We start from the raw sequence: 18,452 nt of genomic DNA, 5'->3' as shown, positions 1-18,452 counted from the left end.
TTCCCCGGCATCGCACGACCGGCATCTCCCCCCCCCGTCGGCGCCATTCCGACAAATCTTACTCTGAACGACAACAATCACCAGCCCAGTCTCGTAGTTTCATTGGCGGTGAGGGGGACGACACGTCACGGCATAAAATGTCGAAATGGCGACATTTCCCGCCCCCGACGGGCCCCGGGTGCTGGGATGCCCCATGTCGCTCTCCCGTGTTCGCGACTCAGGGGGTTGCTGAAGGTTTTTGTTGGCGCCGTGGCTCACTGGTACTGGTTCGTCTGAAAAAAATGACCAAAGCTTGTCAGCTCGGTGTGGTATGCGTTGTTTATGCGCGCGTGTGTGTATGTGTGTGTGTCTGTGTCTATGAAAACCGACTTCTTCTCTTCCTCCTCATTCCACCATCGAACATGGCAATGTTGCCATATCGAATTGCTCACCAGAGTCGGTCTTAGACGGCGGCACCACCCGATAGACACACTGATCGACATCGTCGGGATTAGTCCGACTAGAGAGTGGCTTTGTTGGACTCTTTAGTAAACGGCAATGGCAAATGGTTGCTGAACCGTAAGCTTCAAATACGACGACCCAGAGACACCCAGTTTCTGAGAGGGGAAGACATCATCACCTTTGAAACCCCGTGAACACATCACCAAACACATCACGACCATATCACGACCACATCGCCCCCCTCAGCCATGGCGACAACCAAAACCGACGACACGCCGGCGGACCCTCACCGGCCCTCATGGCTCGCCAAGATCCACCCCTACTTCCGCGACCCGGAGCACGTCCTCGTGCTCAAGCTAGACGTCCTCCTGCTCTCGTGGGCCTTCGTCGCGGGCCTCATGAAGGACATGGATCAGTCGGCGACGACGGCCGCCTACGTCTCGGGCATGCAGGAGGCCCTCTCGCTCTACGGCAACGAGCTCGTCGAGTTCACCACCTACTTCTCCATCGGCTACGCCCTCTTCATCGTGCCCTCCCAGCTCGTCCAGACCCGCGTGCGCCCTTCGCTGTGGCTGCCCTTCTGCGAGGTCGTCTGGGGCGCCATCACCCTCGCCACCTTCGCCGCCCGCAACGCCCGCACCGTCTTCGTGTTGCGCTTCTTCCTCGGCGTCTTCGAGGCCACCTCGTGGCCCGGCATCGTCAACCTCATCTTCAACTGGTACACCCCGGCCGAGCTGGGCAAGCGCCTCGCCATCTTCGGCGTCAGCAGCCAGGCCGGCAGCATGTTCCTCGGCATCCTGCAGGCCGCCCTCTACAAGAACCTCAACGGTGCCCACGGCCTCGAGGGCTGGCAGTGGCTTTTCGTCGTCTCTGGCGTCATGACCATCGTCTGGGGCCTGTACGGCTTCCTCGCCATCCCCGACAGCCCCGTCACGACGCGCGCCCTCTGGCTCACCGGGCCCGAACGCGCCCTCGCCGCCTCGAGGATGGCCCGCTCCGGCACCACGACGCAGGAGATCGTCAAGGGCCGGGCGGCGCTGTGGTCGCGCGTGCGCGGCCTCTTCGTCTCCCCCGTCACGTATCTCTTCCTCGCCGCCTACCTGCAGTTCGCCTGGTCCCAGCGCGCCAACGCCTACTTCCTGCTCTACCTCAAGGGCCTCAAGGACGCCGCCACGGGCGAGGCGCTCTACTCGGTCTACACGGTCAACCTGATCCCGCTCGGCGGCTACGCCATCTCCATCGTCGCCAACATCTCGCTCAACGCCCTCAGCGACTGGAAGAACTGGCGCTGGCAGGTCGCCGTCGGCGCCGCCTTGCTCCAGCTCGTCGCCACCTCGGTCCTGGCCGCCTGGCCCGCCGGCCGCGCCGCCGTCATGACCTTCTACTTCCTGACCTTCGCCACCGCAGCATGGGGCTACGCCCTGCTCGCCTGGCTCGCCATCATCCTGCGCAAGGAGCCCGAGGCGCGCTCCGTCATCGTCGGTGTCGCTGTCACCCTCGTCTACGTCGGCCACGCGACGATCCCGCTGCGCGCATGGCGGACCGCCGACGCGCCGCGGTACCCCGTCGGGTTCCCGCTGGCGGCCGCCTTCAGCGTCGGCAGCATCGCCGCGATCCTCGGCATGCTGTGGTACGTGCGGAAGTACCCCGACATCCTCGACTTCGGACTCAACTGGAAGACCCTGAGGGAGGCCGGGGACAGCGTGGCGCATCTCGAGAAAGTCGAGGTGGTCGATAGCCAGGACGGGGGCGAGAGCAAGAAGAGGGATGCGAGAGAGGCTGTCAATACCGTTTCATAATATCAGTTCGAGCATACCACATTGATTTGTTTGTTAGCCCTGTCAGATCAAGAAGATTTAACACCAGATGGTGATGAAGCCATGCTTCGGGAATGTTTTGAATGGACTTGGTCAGAATTGTTTCACAACTTGTTCAGTCAAAGCGTAGCAATAACTAAAGTGATGTCTCGTCATGGACGATACCCGTCTTCGCCTCCTCTGTACTGGATCAGGAACTCGTCCTCGAATAGGTCCTCCGCGGACGGCGTCTCATCTGGATCCCACCGCAGCATCTTCCGCACCAGAGCGAGTAGCAGCTGCTGGTCTCTACCTCTTAGTTGCCTCTCACGCCCCTCGAGGGTCTGGTCGGGAATCGGTGTTGACCCGATCCAGTTGCCTATATGTGGTGAGACAACTTCACTCATGCGAATGATCTGAAAGGTATCCAGCGCCACCCGCAAACGCGCCTTGCCGGGGTGCTCGGCGTTGATGGATTGGATGCGTCGGGAGACGGCCGCCTAGTTGGAGGAGTCTTGTCCCGTGATACATACCTTGAGTGTGTGGAAAGTATCTTCCCTGCTCATCAGCGTCTTTAGAAAATATCGAATATTAATATGACCCGGGACGGGACGGATGGACATGTACCTGACGTCTCGGCACAGCCAGACAGTCGAAGTGGTGCCAAACCCCAGCCTCGCGACGACCTGATACCGGGAGCAGAACACCTCACCAATTTGTACAGGATAGAACCTCTCGGGTTCGTAGTCTGGTACTGTTTCTTCTTCGATTTGAATGTGGACCGGGAGTCTTTCGAAACCGTCGTTTGGAAAGGTAAGAATCCGAGTAGACATCGTCCTTGCGGCAACAAACACAGGCAATTGAAGCCGGTGGGGGCTGACACTGAACGAAGAACGACTGGTTCTTCCAGTTCGTCGAACACACAAGCTGAGTGACTTGCCTGGTTTTATTCGCTGCATCATCATCGTCATCATGCCCTTGTCAGAAGCAGGGTGATGATGGACAAAGTTTGGGTAACTTGGGTCTCCCTGGAGTAAACAGCCATCAAGCTCACCGCGATTTCACAGGCCAATCACAGTCAAGTTCAGAAGCGGACACCACCAGGGCCAGAAACAACATGGGACATGTCAACATAAATACAGAATGTCGGTGGCGGTGTTACAGCCACGAGGAGGTCGTTACAAGTATGACCTTGAGAACTGATGATGTACATGTTCCTTATTTTTCGCGTGGTAAACTCGGAAAACAACATGTTTGTCGGACAGTGTATACTCTTACGGCCTCGAAGCATGGCTGAAAGGCGTCAAGAAAACCAGGGATGTTGTGGTATCCAACGTCAGAAGAGGCCGTTGAGAGAAACCATGAAGACCTTTACTTACTCGACCTTTGAGCCAGGAGTAGGGTACATGCTAGGCGGTAACCGTACGTAATATGAGAGTACGATACTGAAAACCAGCTTCTTTTTCTATGTCTGTCAGATAATTGTAGTGTGACAAGGAACTTCCCCTTTCAAGGTTGGGTCTGCTGTATCGAAATCAAGGCTTGCTAGACGCCGAGTATCAGGACGACTCTTCGCTCCCAACTAAGCACAACCACATCGATGCATTAGTCAATCTAACGATGTTGACTGAAAGCTCCTGTTGCAACGCCTGGATGCATTATCTGGTGCTGAAAGGCACCGTTCAGGGAATCAATACCGAGAGCAATATTGGCTACCTCAGGATGACAGAAAGGGATCTGGAGATTGCACGTCTTCAACATAACTTGCCTCCAGACTTGATCATAAGAATTTGAATTGACGTGAATATAACTGATGACACAACTTGACTCGCGTTAGTGCAGCCCAATACGAATCACAACCCGTCAACGTCCACCGCGACCCCCCTAGCTCTTATCGTAATTCTCGTGCACCAGGGTCGTATAGCGAGAGTGCTGCCCGAGGGCGTCGCCGTCCCACTCGAAATAGTCTTTGGACTCGGTCGTCGGGAACGAGTCCGTCGAGCCCCTCCACACGCCGGCGTCCTTGGCCTCGAACAGCATCCGCATGACCTGCAGGTTCTCGTCGCGCTCCCACCGCCTCGCCTTGTGCACGCCGAGGCCCGTCGCCCGCTGCAGGAGCTGCGTCGCGAGCTCCAGCACGTACGAGAAGGCGATGAAGAGCGACCCGAGCCCCAGCAGCATCGCGAGGCCGAGGACGGAGAAGTTGAGCGTCCCCTGCGCGTCCCGGGTCCTCTGCCTGTGGCACATGTCCTCGTGTGCCGCGCGGACGTCGGCCGGCATGGCCTCCGACGCCTCCCAGGCCTTGTTCACGGCGCCGGCGACGGCGATCGAGGGCCCCGTGACGTACTCGGCCATCTGGTGCTGCAGCTTGGCCAGGTTCTCGGCGAACAGCGACCCCATCTCGATCTGCCACTGGTCCGAGGGCAGGGGCAGCTGGAGGAGCTCGGCGACGAGCTCCTGCGCCTTGAGGTAGCTCTGCGTGCGCGTCCAGATGAGCTGGTGGAACGTCGAGCTCGTGACGAAGAAGCCGATGCGGTCGACCGCCGCCACCTGCGCCGCGTTGAGGCCGACCTCCGGCGCCCGGGCGTTGCGCACCAAGTCGGCGGCCCCCTGCGGCGCCGTGCAGACGCCGTTGTTCGGATTGCAAATCCGGTGCCGGTCCGCGCAAGCGATGGGGCTCGCGTACCGGTCGGCGCGGTAGACGGTGCTGCCGTCGGGCAGGTCCACGGGGATGTGGGCCCCGAAGACCGGGTCGTCGTTGGGCTGCAGGTGCACGATGGAGTTGGGCGCGATCAGGAGCAGCGTGAGGTCCCGGTGGTCGAGCGCCAGGGCCTCGATGGGGCGCCACAGGCTGGCGTTCCTTGAGGGGTCGTTGGAGATGACCCAGGTCGAGTAGCCGATCTGCGTGCTCTCGCCGTACGTGTTGTAGATGTGCGTGTAGTTCTGCGCGCCCATCCCGCCGTAGAAGTACTTGATGAGCACGTCGTCGTCCCAGCCGAGCTCGCGCGCCTCGGTGCCGTTGAGGAACCGCGAGAACCCCCGCTGGCTGACGAGGGGCGCGCAATCCGTTTCCCGCCAGTACTGGACCCGGTTCTGCTCCTGCTCGTTGATGCCCAGGTGCGTGTGGGAGTCGACCATGCCCGTCTCCATCCGGAACGACTTGCCCATGCAGACCTCGTCCGCGAAGGGGCACTCGGTCGAGGCGTTGGTCCAGCGGATCGAGGGCACCGGCAGCGTGCCGCACGAGGCGGCCGGCGAGACGTCGTTCTCGTGGCCCCCGTAGCACTGCCGGGAGTAGACGGCGGCGAGGGAGTTGTCGTAGGCGTTCTTCTGCTGGAGGGCGTCCCGGCCCTCCGGCACGAACATGCCGCAGTCCGCCGCCTCCAGCAGCCGGAACCGCGTGGCGCTCTCGGACACCTTGGACGAGAAGACGGCGGCGAGCCCGAGGAGGACGGCGTACAGGAACCCGCAGACGGCCCACGGCACCGTCCGGAGGAGCGGCCGGTCCGCCCGGCCGCGCCAGTGCCACGCCTGCTGCAGGAACAGCCACGTCGCCGGCACCGGCGCGGGGATGTTGCGGAGGATGACCTGGCGCTGGTAGTGCAAGCCGTCGTGTTTGCCGCCGGAGGCGAGGATCTGGTGGCACACAAAGGTCAGCGAGCGCCACAGACGGGCGGCGATGACGGTGACGAAGATGGCGATGAAGGCGAGGAGGAGCCCGCCGTCACGGGCCGACAGGGTGATGGTCGTGCCGGTGACCCGGCCGAGGCTCCAGTCGGTCCAGACCCCGGTGTAGATCCGGTTCGACATGACTGCGGTGGTGGCATTGACAAGCAGCGAGAGACGAATCGGAAGGGTTAGCCTTGCGCGCCCTTGAAGACGGGCGGCCCTGTGCTAGGTTCCAGGTGATTTCGTGTGTTTTGAGAGAAGAAAGAAAGATGAAGAGTGAAGGAGCAAAGATGCGTTCAGGCAAACGTGACCCATTGCCTGCCTGATGTACATGCTCGGGAATTTCAAGCTCCATTGCGAATCAAGCTTGAGGCCATTGATCAAAGGGGAGGGAGGGGGGAGGCCACATGAGCTATTATCTCGTCGGACGTGTTCACCTTTTTTCCGCACCGCAAAGAGCGTTGCCGCTGCAGGCATTGCGTGGTGCCGAGAAGATGATCGCCCAAAGCTGAATAGCCCCTGCAGCCACCATTCCCGGATCTCCTTGGCAACTCGGGAGGGACCAATCGAGTCGGCACGTGAGATGGGTTTAGATATTTGCCAGCCCAATCACACGGCAGCTGGATTCGATAGTTTCATCCCCCCATGAACTTGGTGCTCTGGCCGTTCTACTCGTTCCCAGTTGCAAGATGACGGGATAGCGTTGTTCTTTGAGTGTCCGTATCTACCTCGTAATTGCCAGCAGTTGTGAATTGTCGTCAAGCCACATTATAGAATACAACAACTCAAACATGCTTCCATCTCTTCTCAAGTTCTCCTCGAATTCACGGCCGGATGCTAGTATCACCTGCAACGAGGGAAGAACACAGGGATGTCGGCACAAAGTGCCGAGCAACTCCAATCAAGCAGCAGGCCAAGACTCTGCTTCCAACCCCCTCTTGGACTGTCGCGACTTACCATAGTATGGTTTCTTGGCCTCGCTAAGGAAACAAGCCATTGGTTGCGGTAGACTCGCTTTGAACGTGGTTGACTTGTCTAGAATTCCTATCAGCACTTTGACGGGAGCGAGTTACGACAACTCTGAGTTGGCAATCTGTCCGTTCCCTACCTGAATTGATTTACACAACGCAGCACATCACTTGCGCCTCTATTATGGGGGGAAGAGACCTCTGGAACATACACGGTCGTAACCACGTATATACTGTCCGTTCAAACATAACGCTTTTTATCTAGGGACAAAGCTGAGCTGGATCACAAGCGCATTCCATTCCAGCTTGCATCGAACATGCACTAAACGACAACTGCCTTATTTTGCCTTGCTCCCTCCTGGACTAAGGAACTGAATTGAGGCAGAGGTGCGACACTTAGCTCGACTGCTGGATCTGATTTGCTTCCTCGTCATCAAGCTATCGCAAGTATCACGTCAGCAAAGAGGCTAAGCACCCATGATGATTAGTCAAGAGGAACTTGGAGGAGAGAACCAAGCACAAACATCACCATTTCCAGCTGCTAGAACCAGTCTCTGACTGAATAGCGAGTGCCATGAATTCAGAGAACCGAAACCTGTGAAATGACCTCGGCTCGTCCTCGGGTATGCACATGCGGCCCGATAACTGATCCGGGGATTTCCATCCGTCAGAGCACTCGTCATTCTTCAAGTTGGTCAGATGGATTCTTCATGAACTTCTCCGTGTGTCTATCTGCGGCCTTAATGGATCTACGGGTCCCGCAATCCACTTCGACTTCAGACGACACATGGTACCAGACCCCTCTTCAACGATCGCATTAATAGCGTCCGTTCAGGATGCTGCCAACAATCGGCCGCCTGCGCTCTCGCGCGTTGTCAGGGCGGCCCGCCATAATCTCTCTGTCGACCAAGACCATCAACCGCCGGGTTCTTCCCAGCCTCATTGAGCCATGTCGACATCGGGTCTTCAACTCCTCGTTAAAACCCACCCCTCCTCCAGAAGGGTCGTGGGATAGCCACGTCCACATCATCGACCCCCAAAAGTTTCCGTTCCCCGCCAGCGTCAAGCCCCCTCAGGAAGCAACCATAAACCAGGCATTCCAGAACGCTGAAGGACTCGGGCTGCCGAACCTGGTGTTCGTCCAGCTGTCCACGTACGGCAACGATAACACGTGGGTGCTCGAGTCTCTCAGGGACGTCGGGCCCGCCAGAGGTCGCGGCGTCGTCGCGTTCGACCCGGAACACATCGACTCCCATACCTTACAGCAGTGGCACGATCTCGGTGTGCGGGGCGTCCGGGTCAACCTCCGATCGTCCAACACCGTGCTCTCCAAGACCGAAATTCAGACCGTGTTGCGCAGGTACGCCGAGAGACTGCGGCCGTTGAAAACGTGGTCGATCGGGCTGTACGCCGACATGGACGTCCTCGATCACGTCGAGCCGCTGATGTCCGAACTCGGGGTGAAGTTGGTGCTCGAGCACTTCGGTTCCCCGGCGCTACTGCCGCTGAACCCGGCCAAGCAGCCGGGCTGGAACGCGCTGAAACGCATGATGGAGGACCCGCGCGTCTACGTCAAGATCTCGGCGCCGTACCTTTTCTCCGAGGATGCGAGCTTTTCCGACCTGGAGTCGCTGGCCAAGGCCCTCTTCCGCATGCGGAACGGGGACGGCGTCGTGTTCGGCTCGGACTGGCCCCATACCAAATCGCGGGGGTGGGATGCGAAGCCGTTCGTAGACAAGATCGCCGAGTGGTGTGACGGTGATGACGAGCTGCGGAAGAAGCTTTTCCGGGGCAATGCGAGGGACCTATGGGACGTTTGATAAGAGCGAGTTTCCATCGAGGCGCAACAGATGGCCATAATCCGATGGGGGCAGTACATGAGTGACATGCGGACAGACGCCGGCGACTGACACCTTACTTCAACGCATCGATCTACTGGAATGCCAGCAAGTCCAGAGCATAGTTACTTGGAACTCAACCTGTTGCGACAGTGAATAGCTGTTGCGTCAGTTGAGAAAAGCCTCATATGATTTTGCAGACGCTGGCAGGCAGTTTCTTATTGCACAGCAAGGCAACTGGGTAGGCAGAAGGCGAGTAATACAACACGTCGGCAGAGGTTCCAGAAACTCTTACATCCAGTAGTCAGTCTAAGAGTTCATCGAGTTCTTATAGGGCCCATCGTTGGGAGCTCCAAGCAAGCAAGCAAAATGGGGCTAGACTGGTTATTGTCCCCAGTGAATGCATCCCAAATATTTATAGATCAGTGATTCAGGCAAGATGCTGATACATAAAGAGCTTTCAATAGTTGGCTTTCCCTTCATAGGTAGGGCAACAGTCTGTTTTGAGCTAATTATTAGATGTTCCGTTTGGCGTTTCTGAATAGGTTGACTAAATTGCAACGCTTTAACTACTCCGATGACATGTGTAAACCCAGGCAGCGCATGCTACCTTGATGTAGCCTTTTTTGCACAGAATCTGTAGCCTTTAAGCCTCATGGATAACTACGTGTGCTGGTTTGCTTTGTCTGTAAGCCGGAGCCTTGCAGGTTACACAACGGTGCGTAGGAAAACACATGCCTAACAAACGACTGCGTCTCAGCCCGTTTGTATACACCTTAGGTCCTTGAGTCACCGTATATCAGGGATACCAGCCTGGAGACTCAACCTCACTGCCTTGCAAAGCAAAAAACAGCTTCTCCCCTCCTTCCTATCTTCCTGATCTTCCTCTAAACTTCACATCCGCAGTTTTCAACTTTTCGCTATTTGACTTTGCCTCGCCTCACAACCTTACTATGGAAGGCGGCAAAATGAAGAGCTTTTTGGATGTTGTCGAGACCAATTCGTTCGATCCAAGCTCATGGTCGACTTTCTTACGGTTTGTCATACCCCTATGCTCAACGTTCAATCAGAAGATTGTGTACGGTATTTGCCACAGCATCGATTCATCGTTGAGCCTGAGGGGGAACGAGAATTAACACGGACTGCTGTAGAACGGACGCCGGCCAAGGATATCGAAACCTCAATCCCGGATCACGAGATCGTGCCGACGAAAATGCCTCTCAACCTCTCGAGGGGCTCCACCAAGACTCTCCGGAGGACCTGGGATTGTCTATGAACCATACGGAAGATGCAAACCGACACAATGCCCGGCATACGATGGATCTTCGTGTGTTCCCCTGGTACAAGGAGCTGTTCTATCTCGCGATGGAGTATGTGGTTGTCGTCGCTCACACGATAGGACTGGGACAAGACTATTATTTTCAGGGCGTCAAGTACAGCCCGTGGGGCTGATCTCGTCGTTGCTGTAAGGGAACTTGACCTTTGGACTTAAGCGATGGAGGCAGAGGGCAATCCTGCCGCAGCGCATCGGAGCGAGTCACCTGAAAGTAGCAAAACAACAATTTGATACCGTCGCCGTAAACAACGTCACAATTATTTTTGACCCGTCTCACAACCCTGGAGCGGATGCCCCTCCCGGGAAAATGGTTTGGTGGATGCTGGCATGTTGATGATATTAGCCTCGGTCATGTCACTTGTGATGTGTTTTTTGCTTCTTCGTTATTATTATTAACTATGCAAATATCTTGTCTCACTTACTGGGAGGGAGTCCCGGTTTTGAGCGGTGTCAGTGGGCATCAGCTGAGACTCGGCCGTGGTGTTTCTGCCCACTAACAGGAGGCTACCAGCCATAATTCTACATCAGTTTCTCTAGAAATTGAAAAGTCTGCGGAACAATAATTTCGATATGGAAGCTTCTTATCAGTCGTGTCTTGCACGATCGCCAAAGGTTGAGGCAGCGAGAGATAAGCAAGCAGACAGCTCGGATCCGGTCGGCGTGGCTCAGCCTGCAGACCCGTTCCACTCAGGACGGATTTAGCACGCAGGCTTCTGTATCCGCAGCTTCAAAGCCTAGGGTCGCCAACTACTGCGCCACGCCGCTGTGCAGGTCGAATCATCGAATCACTGTAGCCTAATGTGGTTGTGCGGTCAGCACTACCGCGCACCAGATCCAGGGTCATTGGACGGTAAGCGTGGCAGGGGGGGGGAGCTTTACCGTCTTACATTGGTCATCTGCCCTGCTTGTCAAGCGCCTCATTCCGTCTGGTCTTTTTTCTTCCTTTTCTTCACCTTTCTATTGTGTCTAATCTTGCAGTCATCCCCAGGGCAACAACAGGTCAAGCGTGAACGGGCACGATGTCATTGCGATGACCTTTGGAATAACGCAAGACGGGATCTGTTTTGGTTAACAACGACTTCACAACTCACCCGCCAGGTATCAAATAATCGGTATTTCACCTAGGGTGCACCGAATGGAAAACAAGTTGCGTGCGAAAGTTCCAGGTGATTGAACGTATCGTTGGTCGAGGCAGCAAAACGAGACGCTTACATAAAAAGGGAAACTCGTTCATACCATCAACTTGCGTGTGACAGTCGGTCTGTTTAAACCACGTGGAAAAGAAGGATGGGCTCAAGAATAGAAACTCAGAATCCCACAGCCCTATTTGGAGCCTCTAGTCAAATCCGACTGCTGACGGACGGCTCCCCTGCCTCCTTCAGTAACAGTTTAGTGCCTCTTGGGAAGAGGCTGACACCCTCGTGCACCGCCGACGTCAGCCCCCCGCTAGCATTGGCTGTCAGCACAAACATGGAGCTACCATCCTACACTTGCAATGTTCCGGAAGACATACCGAGCGCGTTGTCAGCAGTGCTATCCCGATCTGTACTCCCCAGTTGGCTGTGCCATCTTCATTAGGCCATGGAATGATTCCAAGCACATCAGCGGAAGGATGCTGCGGATCACATCGCGGATGACAGCAACCCCAGGTTCAAGAATAGACTCTTGACGTGGCTGGCTAAAGGTTGACGCTTTGTGACGAGATTCTGGAGCTTCAACGATTCATCTATATAACCATCTTGTTCGGACCACCTATAACTGTTCTGTCTTATCATCACTCACAACACAAACATCAACATCAACAAGCAGAACAATCATCTTTCCATCATCCATCTTACATCCGTTTCCTTGTTTTCTCTCACCATCAACTCAAACAATAACAGCAACACACTCAAGATGTACACCTCCACCATTTTCTCGGGTCTCCTTTTCACGGCGGCTGCCCTGGCTGCCCCGGCCGCCCCTCCCGCCTCGAGCCACACTTCTTCGGCGGCACCCGCAGCCAACACCGGCGTCTCCATCGACGACGTCCTCCCCCCCATCGTCCCCGTCAACACCCGCTCCGGCAACCAGGAACTTATCACCAAGCTCATGACGGCCCCGACGCAGCAGGAGCGCGTCCGCCTGCTCAACCAGCCCGGCGACTTCGTCTTCGACTTCAACGACGCCGGCGCGCCCGCCGGCTCCGAGTCCCGAGGCAAGGGGGGCTTCTCGACCTCGGCCACGGCCAAGACGTTCCCGGCCCTCATCGGCAACGGCGCCGCCATGACGCTCGCCTTCCTCGGCCCCTGCGGCATGAACACGGCCCACGTCCACAACCGCGCCACCGAGCTCAACGTCGTCGTCAAGGGCCGCCTCGTCACCAACTTCATCGTCGAGAACGGCCTCGACCCCATCGCCAACACCATGGACACCTTCCAGATGTCCGTCTTCCCCCAGGGCGCCATCCACCAGGAGTTCAACCCGGACTGCGAGGACGCCGTCTTCGTCGCCGGCTTCAACGACGTCGACCCGGGCGTCGAGCAGGTCGCCCAGACCTTCCTCAACCTCCGCCCGGACGTCGTCTCCGCCACTCTCGGCGGCGTGCAGACCGTCGACGGCGCCGACCTGGAGAGCTTCCGCGAGCACATCCCGGCCAACATCGCCCTCGGCATCGACGCCTGCCTGAACAAGTGCGGCATCAAGAGGAACGCGAAGCGCGACCTGAACGAGATCTTCGGCTCTGCTTAGAAAGTTCACAGCGAGTTGAAGGTGGTGTGGGGATAACAACTAGAACGATTTTAGACTTGCATTGGCGACATAACACTCGTCGGATTATCAGCATTTGGGAGCATATGGAAGCATTTGGAAGCATTGGGAAGCATTGGGAAGCATTGGGAAGCATTGGGAAGCATTGGGAAGCATTTGGGAGCATAGGGAAGCATTGATTGGAGCATAGATTCGGGTGCATATCTTCGGTTGCATAGCCAGCGGGGTTTGATTTATAGGCGTTAGAGTCTTGATTTATGGATTTCATTCCAACATTCACGTAGCATATTCTATTCTTCATTACAATGCTTCTTGCACTTGTTCAGCACTACATCATGTTTTGGTTCGCTAGTGAGAAAATCTCACTTGGATATGTTAAAACACCTCTAGAGCTCGACATAAATAAACACGCCTAAACCAAGTATCTAAATCCCTTTCCCACCAGGATCGTCCGGCCGTCATTCTCCGCCTCTTGATCCCTCAACGCCAGCTTCCGGTTTTCCCTCTTCAACACAAAATGCAAGGCCGTCGAGGCCACGATCGCCATGAACGCCATGCCGGCGTTGACGCTGAAGGCCAGCACGAACCGGGGCGCCGCGTGGCTGGGGTACAGGTACGAGCCGTAGATGCTCGACAGCGTGGACACGGCGTTGTTGAAGGCCACGGCGGCGGCGCGCTTGGCGGCCGGGCGGTAGATGGTGTTGGCGGTCCAGACCATGGACATGTTGAAGCCCGTGTAGATGCCGGGCAGCATGACCATGGCCCCAAAGTACCGCGGCGCCACCCCCGTCGCCGCGCTTGACACGACGAACCCGACAAGCGCGCACGCCAGCGGGCTGACGGTGTGCCAGTACCGCTCGCCCGTCCGGCCCGCGTTCCACGAGACGCCCGCGCACGCGACGCAGGCCAGCAGGTACGGGGGCGAGGTGAGCAGCAGCGTCGCGATGCGGCCCCTGCCGAGGCCGCCGACGATGGTCGGGAAGAAGCTGTTGATGGAGATGGACGACGCGGCGCCGTAGACGACGAGCACGAGGATCCAGTTGACCGGGTCGACGACGAGCATCCGGAACCCGTCGAAGAGCGGCTGCGGCGACGACGACGACGACGACGACGAGCCCGTCCAGTCCTCCTCGCCCGCGGCGTCGACCTCCATGCGCCACACGGCCAGCTGCCGCTCCTGCTCCGTCAGCCACCTAGTGTTGGCCGGGAAGTCCGGGAGGACGAAGAGGGCGCCGAGGGCGATGACGACGGTGAGGGTGCCTTCGGTAATGAAGGTCCAGCGCCACGCCAGCAGGCCGAGCGTGCCGTCCATGCCGCTCAAGATCCCCGCGGCGAGGAGCCCCGAGAATGCGCCCGAGAGCATGGAGCCGGTGTAGAACAGGCCGGTGCGGAGGCCGAGCTCTTTGCGGACGTACCAGGAGCTGAGCGTGGCTATGCAACCTGTACGCGCCATCATGTTATAGGGGGACTGTCTCGTTTTTTTCCAAAGTTGGACTTGGTGCCCATTGGATCGTCCCACTCACCTGGATAAAACGCAGCTTGGACGAACCCAAGCAGGAATCGGGTCACTAACAGCCCGGCGTAGTTGGTCGTCGCGCCGCTGCAGGCACATAGTACACCCTACATATTACCCCTGGCTGTCAGCAAAAGCTTCTTTCATGTAGGAGATCCGTGCCTGATGTTGCACTATGCCATGCGGACATGGATATAGTGGCCAGGGATCTGAATGGAAGGGGGAGGGAAGGGGGGAAAGGGCAAAGGGGGAAGCGTTGGACCAACCCAGACAGCCATGCAGCCTGTCAGATACAAGGCAGGACGACCGATCCTGTTCAGCAGCATGTTGGAAGGGACCTGCATGAGTATGTATCCAATGAATAGGATGGAGACGCAGGTCTGACGTTGTCGATGTCGTGTCAGTCACATACTGGCAGCTCTGGGATATTGTACACTGTGGACGCCCGCCTACCTGGAACTGGCTCCCTGTCAACCCTAAATCCTCTTCCAACCCACCCAGCCTAGCTGCTCCAATCGCGTTTCTATAGCTGTGTAAGCCGAAACCATTAATGACGTTAAGGAAACTTTTCTCCCACCTGTCGAGGTAATTCATGATGTACATCAGAATCATCGTTGGCAGCATCCTCGTGTCCAGTCTCCTTATCAGCTTCTTCTCGAGAGCAGCGAGTTCGCCCTCGGACAAGCCCTTCAACAATTCCGGGAGGTCGTGAGGAACCAGCGTCGTCGTAACGGGACCCTCGAGACTCGAACTGCTGCCCGATGATGAGTCCATGGCGATGTTGAAATCACTTTGGGTTGCCCGAGTCTTCGTTGAAATGCTTGAATCGAGTGGTGAACAGGGGACGGACATCTAGTGTCTTCAACAAACCTGGCCGATGGCTGGATGGGGTCAACCGAACCCAATATCACCAATGAGTTCTCTTGCAAACGACGAATCGATATACCTTGAAGAAGGACCTCCAGACGAAAAAGTAAAGAGACCAGTTTGACGTTTTGCCAAGAGAGAGACACAACTCTATCCAACGTTGATTCCTGTCGTCCAAGGGATCACTACGTATTAAAAGTTAGGCACAAAGAGTAGGAGTCTGGGTTTGAAAACGGGCCGCCGCCGCTGCTGCTAAGAAGGTAGAAAAGACAACCCAGTACAGTGCTTTGCGTCATTCGTCAAGTGGCGGCTAAAGCGAAGAAACCGAGAGTGCGTGTTGGAAAGCATGCTTTTCGCACCGGGTTCCTCGTCCCTCTTTATCTCTGCTCTTTTGCCCGTTGTTTGGCTCTTCGCCCAGCCATTTTGCTTTGTCCGCCTCCGCAAGCCTAGTCAAAGCGACGTAGGACTCGTTCAAGGCGACAATCCGTTCCGATGAAGGGACTCGGTGGCCTCGGGGGAGTGGGGGTGGATGGGAGGGGCGGCACCAATGACGAGCACCCCGGATCATCAAGCGGATCGAGTGCTGGCGCCCCCCGTCCTTAACGGTACGTGGGCAAGCAAGGATTCCCGCAGGGCGGCTGTCACCAGAGCTGCATGATTGGTTTGGTTGTATGTTGGTCTTCCCCGTCCCACTGGAATGGGGACTGGGGAAGCACGGATATGTACTACACGCATGAGGCACGCTTGCTTTTTTTTGATACCGGCTCGAGATTTGGCTTCGCAGTCGGTGATTTCTGCATCGTGGGCCGAAGACAGCGTTGTGCCTGAGGATATCAAAGGTACTTGGTCGAGATGCGGGTGAGGTTGACGAGAGTCCTGTCGGAAGTTCAACCACTCAAAGTGCCAGGGGGCATATCAAGGAGCTAGTCTCTTTCGTCACGATCATTTCCAATAGAACGACATCTCATGAATGAATCGGCCAATTCTTCGGTATTCATTATCGGCAGCAACGTTGTCGGTACGTCGACGGCCTGCCACCTGGCCCAAAGGGTCATCACGGTGCTGAAGGGCCCTCGAGAGCACGCGGGAGTGTAGGAGCCCCCGCCTCGCTCCTCGCAGTTATGTACCACGAGAGCGGATGGCTCATGGCAGGCCACAGTCTGACGGGGGCGCGGCTCGACAGCACGCTCGAAACGGTCACCAGAGCCAGTCTGAAAGATGTCTGGTTGACTGGTTCCCAATGGCTGGGGAGACGAGGAGCAGGTGGCCTGTTCTGGGGGGGCGAGGTTCTGGGCTGGACCAACTTGTGGAGCACTGAGACCGGTTGAGCGAGCGAATTACGATTTGATATAGGAAGATGGGTATGCTATTCGATCGCTGGTATCTGTGGTGGATATTGATCTGCAGATGCTTTCTGGCTAAGCCCCCCCCCCTCACCCCCCTGAGAATGGCCAACGCGGCTCGGTCTCCGGTTGTCGAGTGCGTCTGCAGCAATTGCAGCACATACCACATCAAGAACTTTATGTTCGACGACTACGATGGATGACGGGATATGCCACCCAAGAGGCGGATACTGTCGTCATAGCCGCCGTTGCCAACACTGCAACTCTGGTCGTGACCGAGACAGAGTACGTGGTGCAGACGTCGGTGACTGGTGTCACCAAGCTCGCGTCACACAAGGTTGAAAAGGACAAAGAGACCGTCACCATCAATGATTTCGATAGAGGCAAGCAAGACGCGTGGAAATGATGATTGCCTTCAGAGACGGCAGTATAATTAGGATTGCCTCCATACAACAAACATCAGTTTCCATTCGGATGTGAATGGCTTCATCAACCTGTGCAGCTAGCTGCCGGTTCAGGGACGGCATGTCCAGCGACCTTAACTTCAGAATCTGCCCCTTCTCGGAAAAGACCGACCTGTACTTCACGACAACAGGATAGAATCATGGCTTTAAGCTCCTACCGATCATTGGCAAGTACCTTACCTAGGGCTAGTGGACTTGCTGGAGGGGAAGTTTGGTAAGTACTGGCTAGACATCCAGGCCTGGAAGTATGACAAAGTGGCTGATGGCTTCCAGGAACCTAGCCTGTGATCGTTCTGTGGCCGCTCCGTGGCTCGTCCGATCTGTCCAATATCTCAGGCTGGAGAAGCCGGAGCGCGTCCGGCGACGACAAACTGCTTTGAAATGGACTGAGAGCAGGCTCTGGAACGAGCCGTGAACAAAGGACATTGTAGTTTTTAGTAGCATGGAATAACCCCATCCATCACTATGTCTAACTGTCTTGCTTTCCATTTCAAGTTGCCGCGCGGATAAGCACACGAACCATGATGGCAGCCGACTTCTCTTCACTTTCACTTTTGCTGATTCTCTCTCACACCAAGTTTCAAAGCACCTCCAAGACTCCTCCCATGCACCTCTCACATCCCCGTCCTTTTCGCTCCGACGGCCCATTCGCTGGACAAGCAGATGATCCTTGTGTAAGTGACTTTGCCAATCACGCGCAGTAGCGAGGAGGGAGCCAACGCATGCCGACCCGCCGCTGGAAGGGTGTAGGGGCACAAGCAAGCAAACATTCTTTAGGCTGCATAAGCGACCCGGATCATGTTTGTTTGCTATTTGAACCGGGCCAACCTCGATGTCAGACACCGACACCGTGGGTCTCTCTGTCCCCTTCCCCTTTTAATCCCGCATTCCCATAATCTTGGACCTTACTGTATCCAGGAGGTCGATTCTGGCAAACAGCACGTTTCGGATGTTTTGTGACACGTCCTGCGTGATTTCCGGGACTCCAGATAACGATGCCGTCGCCAAGGCTAGTACGGCTTTTTGTAGCCGTGGAAGAACGCGTGCAAGAAGGAGGAAAAGACGAGGTTCATCAAATTGGGTAAAACACCATAGGGGCTCAGCGCAATCGCCTGCAAGGGCCGCCATTCGCAGAGGCTGAATTGCAATGGAGATATGCCGAACCCCGCCGTCGCCTACCAAGATGGATTGTGGCTAACCGAGCTTGAAACTCATAAAAGGGACACACATGCGAGCGATGCCAAACAAGAGGCAAATAATGCGTGTATCCCCCCCAAACAGAATTCCATTAGCGTGCCTGAGTCGTACTTCAAAAAGATTGAGGGGTAGGCCAGCGGTCTACGATCTCGGCGACAAGCGCAGCGCGACAACGGCGACTCCAGAGTCTGTTTGGTCTGGGGTCGTCGGCTGTACGACGCCACTCTCGCACAAGACGAAGCAGGCCTTCAAAGAAGAGGTTCAGGAAGACT

At 56.4% G+C, this 18,452-nt stretch overlaps 8 protein-coding genes across 8 annotated transcripts; 4 read left to right on the top strand and 4 right to left on the bottom strand.

The window, feature by feature from the left end:
* Window positions 1-399: 399 nt before the first annotated feature.
* CDEST_03712 (Putative major facilitator superfamily, MFS transporter superfamily) lies at window positions 400-2,240 on the top strand (the record flags this gene model as incomplete). Its single annotated transcript, XM_062919871.1, has 1 exon — window positions 400-2,240. Exon 1 carries the CDS (start codon window positions 690-692, stop codon window positions 2,238-2,240), a length of 1,551 nt encoding a protein of 516 aa, XP_062775922.1. The 5' UTR covers window positions 400-689.
* Window positions 2,241-2,410: 170 nt separating this feature from the next.
* On the bottom strand, window positions 2,411-3,211 carry CDEST_03711 (Putative protein kinase-like domain superfamily; the record flags this gene model as incomplete). Its single annotated transcript, XM_062919870.1, has 2 exons — window positions 2,411-2,737; window positions 2,846-3,211. 2 exons carry the CDS (start codon window positions 3,209-3,211, stop codon window positions 2,411-2,413), a joined length of 693 nt encoding a protein of 230 aa, XP_062775921.1.
* Window positions 3,212-3,945: 734 nt separating this feature from the next.
* CDEST_03710 (uncharacterized protein) lies at window positions 3,946-6,162 on the bottom strand. The gene has a single exon (XM_062919869.1). It carries the CDS (start codon window positions 6,045-6,047, stop codon window positions 4,122-4,124), a length of 1,926 nt encoding a protein of 641 aa, XP_062775920.1. The 5' UTR covers window positions 6,048-6,162; the 3' UTR covers window positions 3,946-4,121.
* Window positions 6,163-7,597: 1,435 nt separating this feature from the next.
* CDEST_03709 (Putative metal-dependent hydrolase) lies at window positions 7,598-8,983 on the top strand. Its single transcript, XM_062919868.1, has one exon. The coding sequence runs from the start codon at window positions 7,711-7,713 to the stop codon at window positions 8,692-8,694; it is 984 nt and encodes a 327-aa protein (XP_062775919.1). The 5' UTR covers window positions 7,598-7,710; the 3' UTR covers window positions 8,695-8,983.
* Window positions 8,984-9,665: 682 nt separating this feature from the next.
* CDEST_03708 (uncharacterized protein) lies at window positions 9,666-10,164 on the top strand (the record flags this gene model as incomplete). Its single annotated transcript, XM_062919867.1, has 2 exons — window positions 9,666-9,748; window positions 9,864-10,164. The coding sequence occupies 2 exons, from the start codon at window positions 9,666-9,668 to the stop codon at window positions 10,162-10,164; spliced, it is 384 nt and encodes a 127-aa protein (XP_062775918.1).
* Window positions 10,165-11,944: 1,780 nt separating this feature from the next.
* Window positions 11,945-12,778, top strand: CDEST_03707 (Putative germin, rmlC-like cupin domain superfamily, rmlC-like jelly roll; the record flags this gene model as incomplete). The annotated part of the gene is made up of 1 exon (XM_062919866.1): window positions 11,945-12,778. One exon carries the CDS (start codon window positions 11,945-11,947, stop codon window positions 12,776-12,778), a length of 834 nt encoding a protein of 277 aa, XP_062775917.1.
* Window positions 12,779-13,208: 430 nt separating this feature from the next.
* CDEST_03706 (Putative major facilitator superfamily, MFS transporter superfamily) lies at window positions 13,209-14,427 on the bottom strand (the record flags this gene model as incomplete). Its single annotated transcript, XM_062919865.1, has 1 exon — window positions 13,209-14,427. Exon 1 carries the CDS (start codon window positions 14,250-14,252, stop codon window positions 13,209-13,211), a length of 1,044 nt encoding a protein of 347 aa, XP_062775916.1. The 5' UTR covers window positions 14,253-14,427.
* A 3-nt stretch (window positions 14,428-14,430) lies between these two features.
* On the bottom strand, window positions 14,431-15,161 carry CDEST_03705 (Putative MFS transporter superfamily; the record flags this gene model as incomplete). Its single annotated transcript, XM_062919864.1, has 3 exons — window positions 14,431-14,518; window positions 14,576-14,689; window positions 14,763-15,161. The coding sequence occupies 3 exons, from the start codon at window positions 15,159-15,161 to the stop codon at window positions 14,483-14,485; spliced, it is 549 nt and encodes a 182-aa protein (XP_062775915.1). The 3' UTR covers window positions 14,431-14,482.
* Between the last annotated feature and the right edge of the window lie 3,291 nt (window positions 15,162-18,452).

The sequence above is a fragment of the Colletotrichum destructivum genome, chromosome 2 (genome assembly GCF_034447905.1).
Source record: "Colletotrichum destructivum chromosome 2, complete sequence".
Classification (NCBI taxonomy): domain Eukaryota; kingdom Fungi; phylum Ascomycota; class Sordariomycetes; order Glomerellales; family Glomerellaceae; genus Colletotrichum; species Colletotrichum destructivum.
The sequence above is the reverse complement of the archived record's forward strand: the minus strand, read 5'-3'. Positions and strand labels throughout refer to the sequence as shown.

Bases quoted from the DNA above. Each gene is read 5' to 3' on its own strand.
- CDEST_03710 (XM_062919869.1), bottom strand. From the start codon at position 6,047: ATGTCGAACCGGATCTACACCGGGGTCTGGACCGACTGGAGCCTCGGC.
- CDEST_03709 (XM_062919868.1), top strand. From the start codon at position 7,711: ATGCTGCCAACAATCGGCCGCCTGCGCTCTCGCGCGTTGTCAGGGCGG.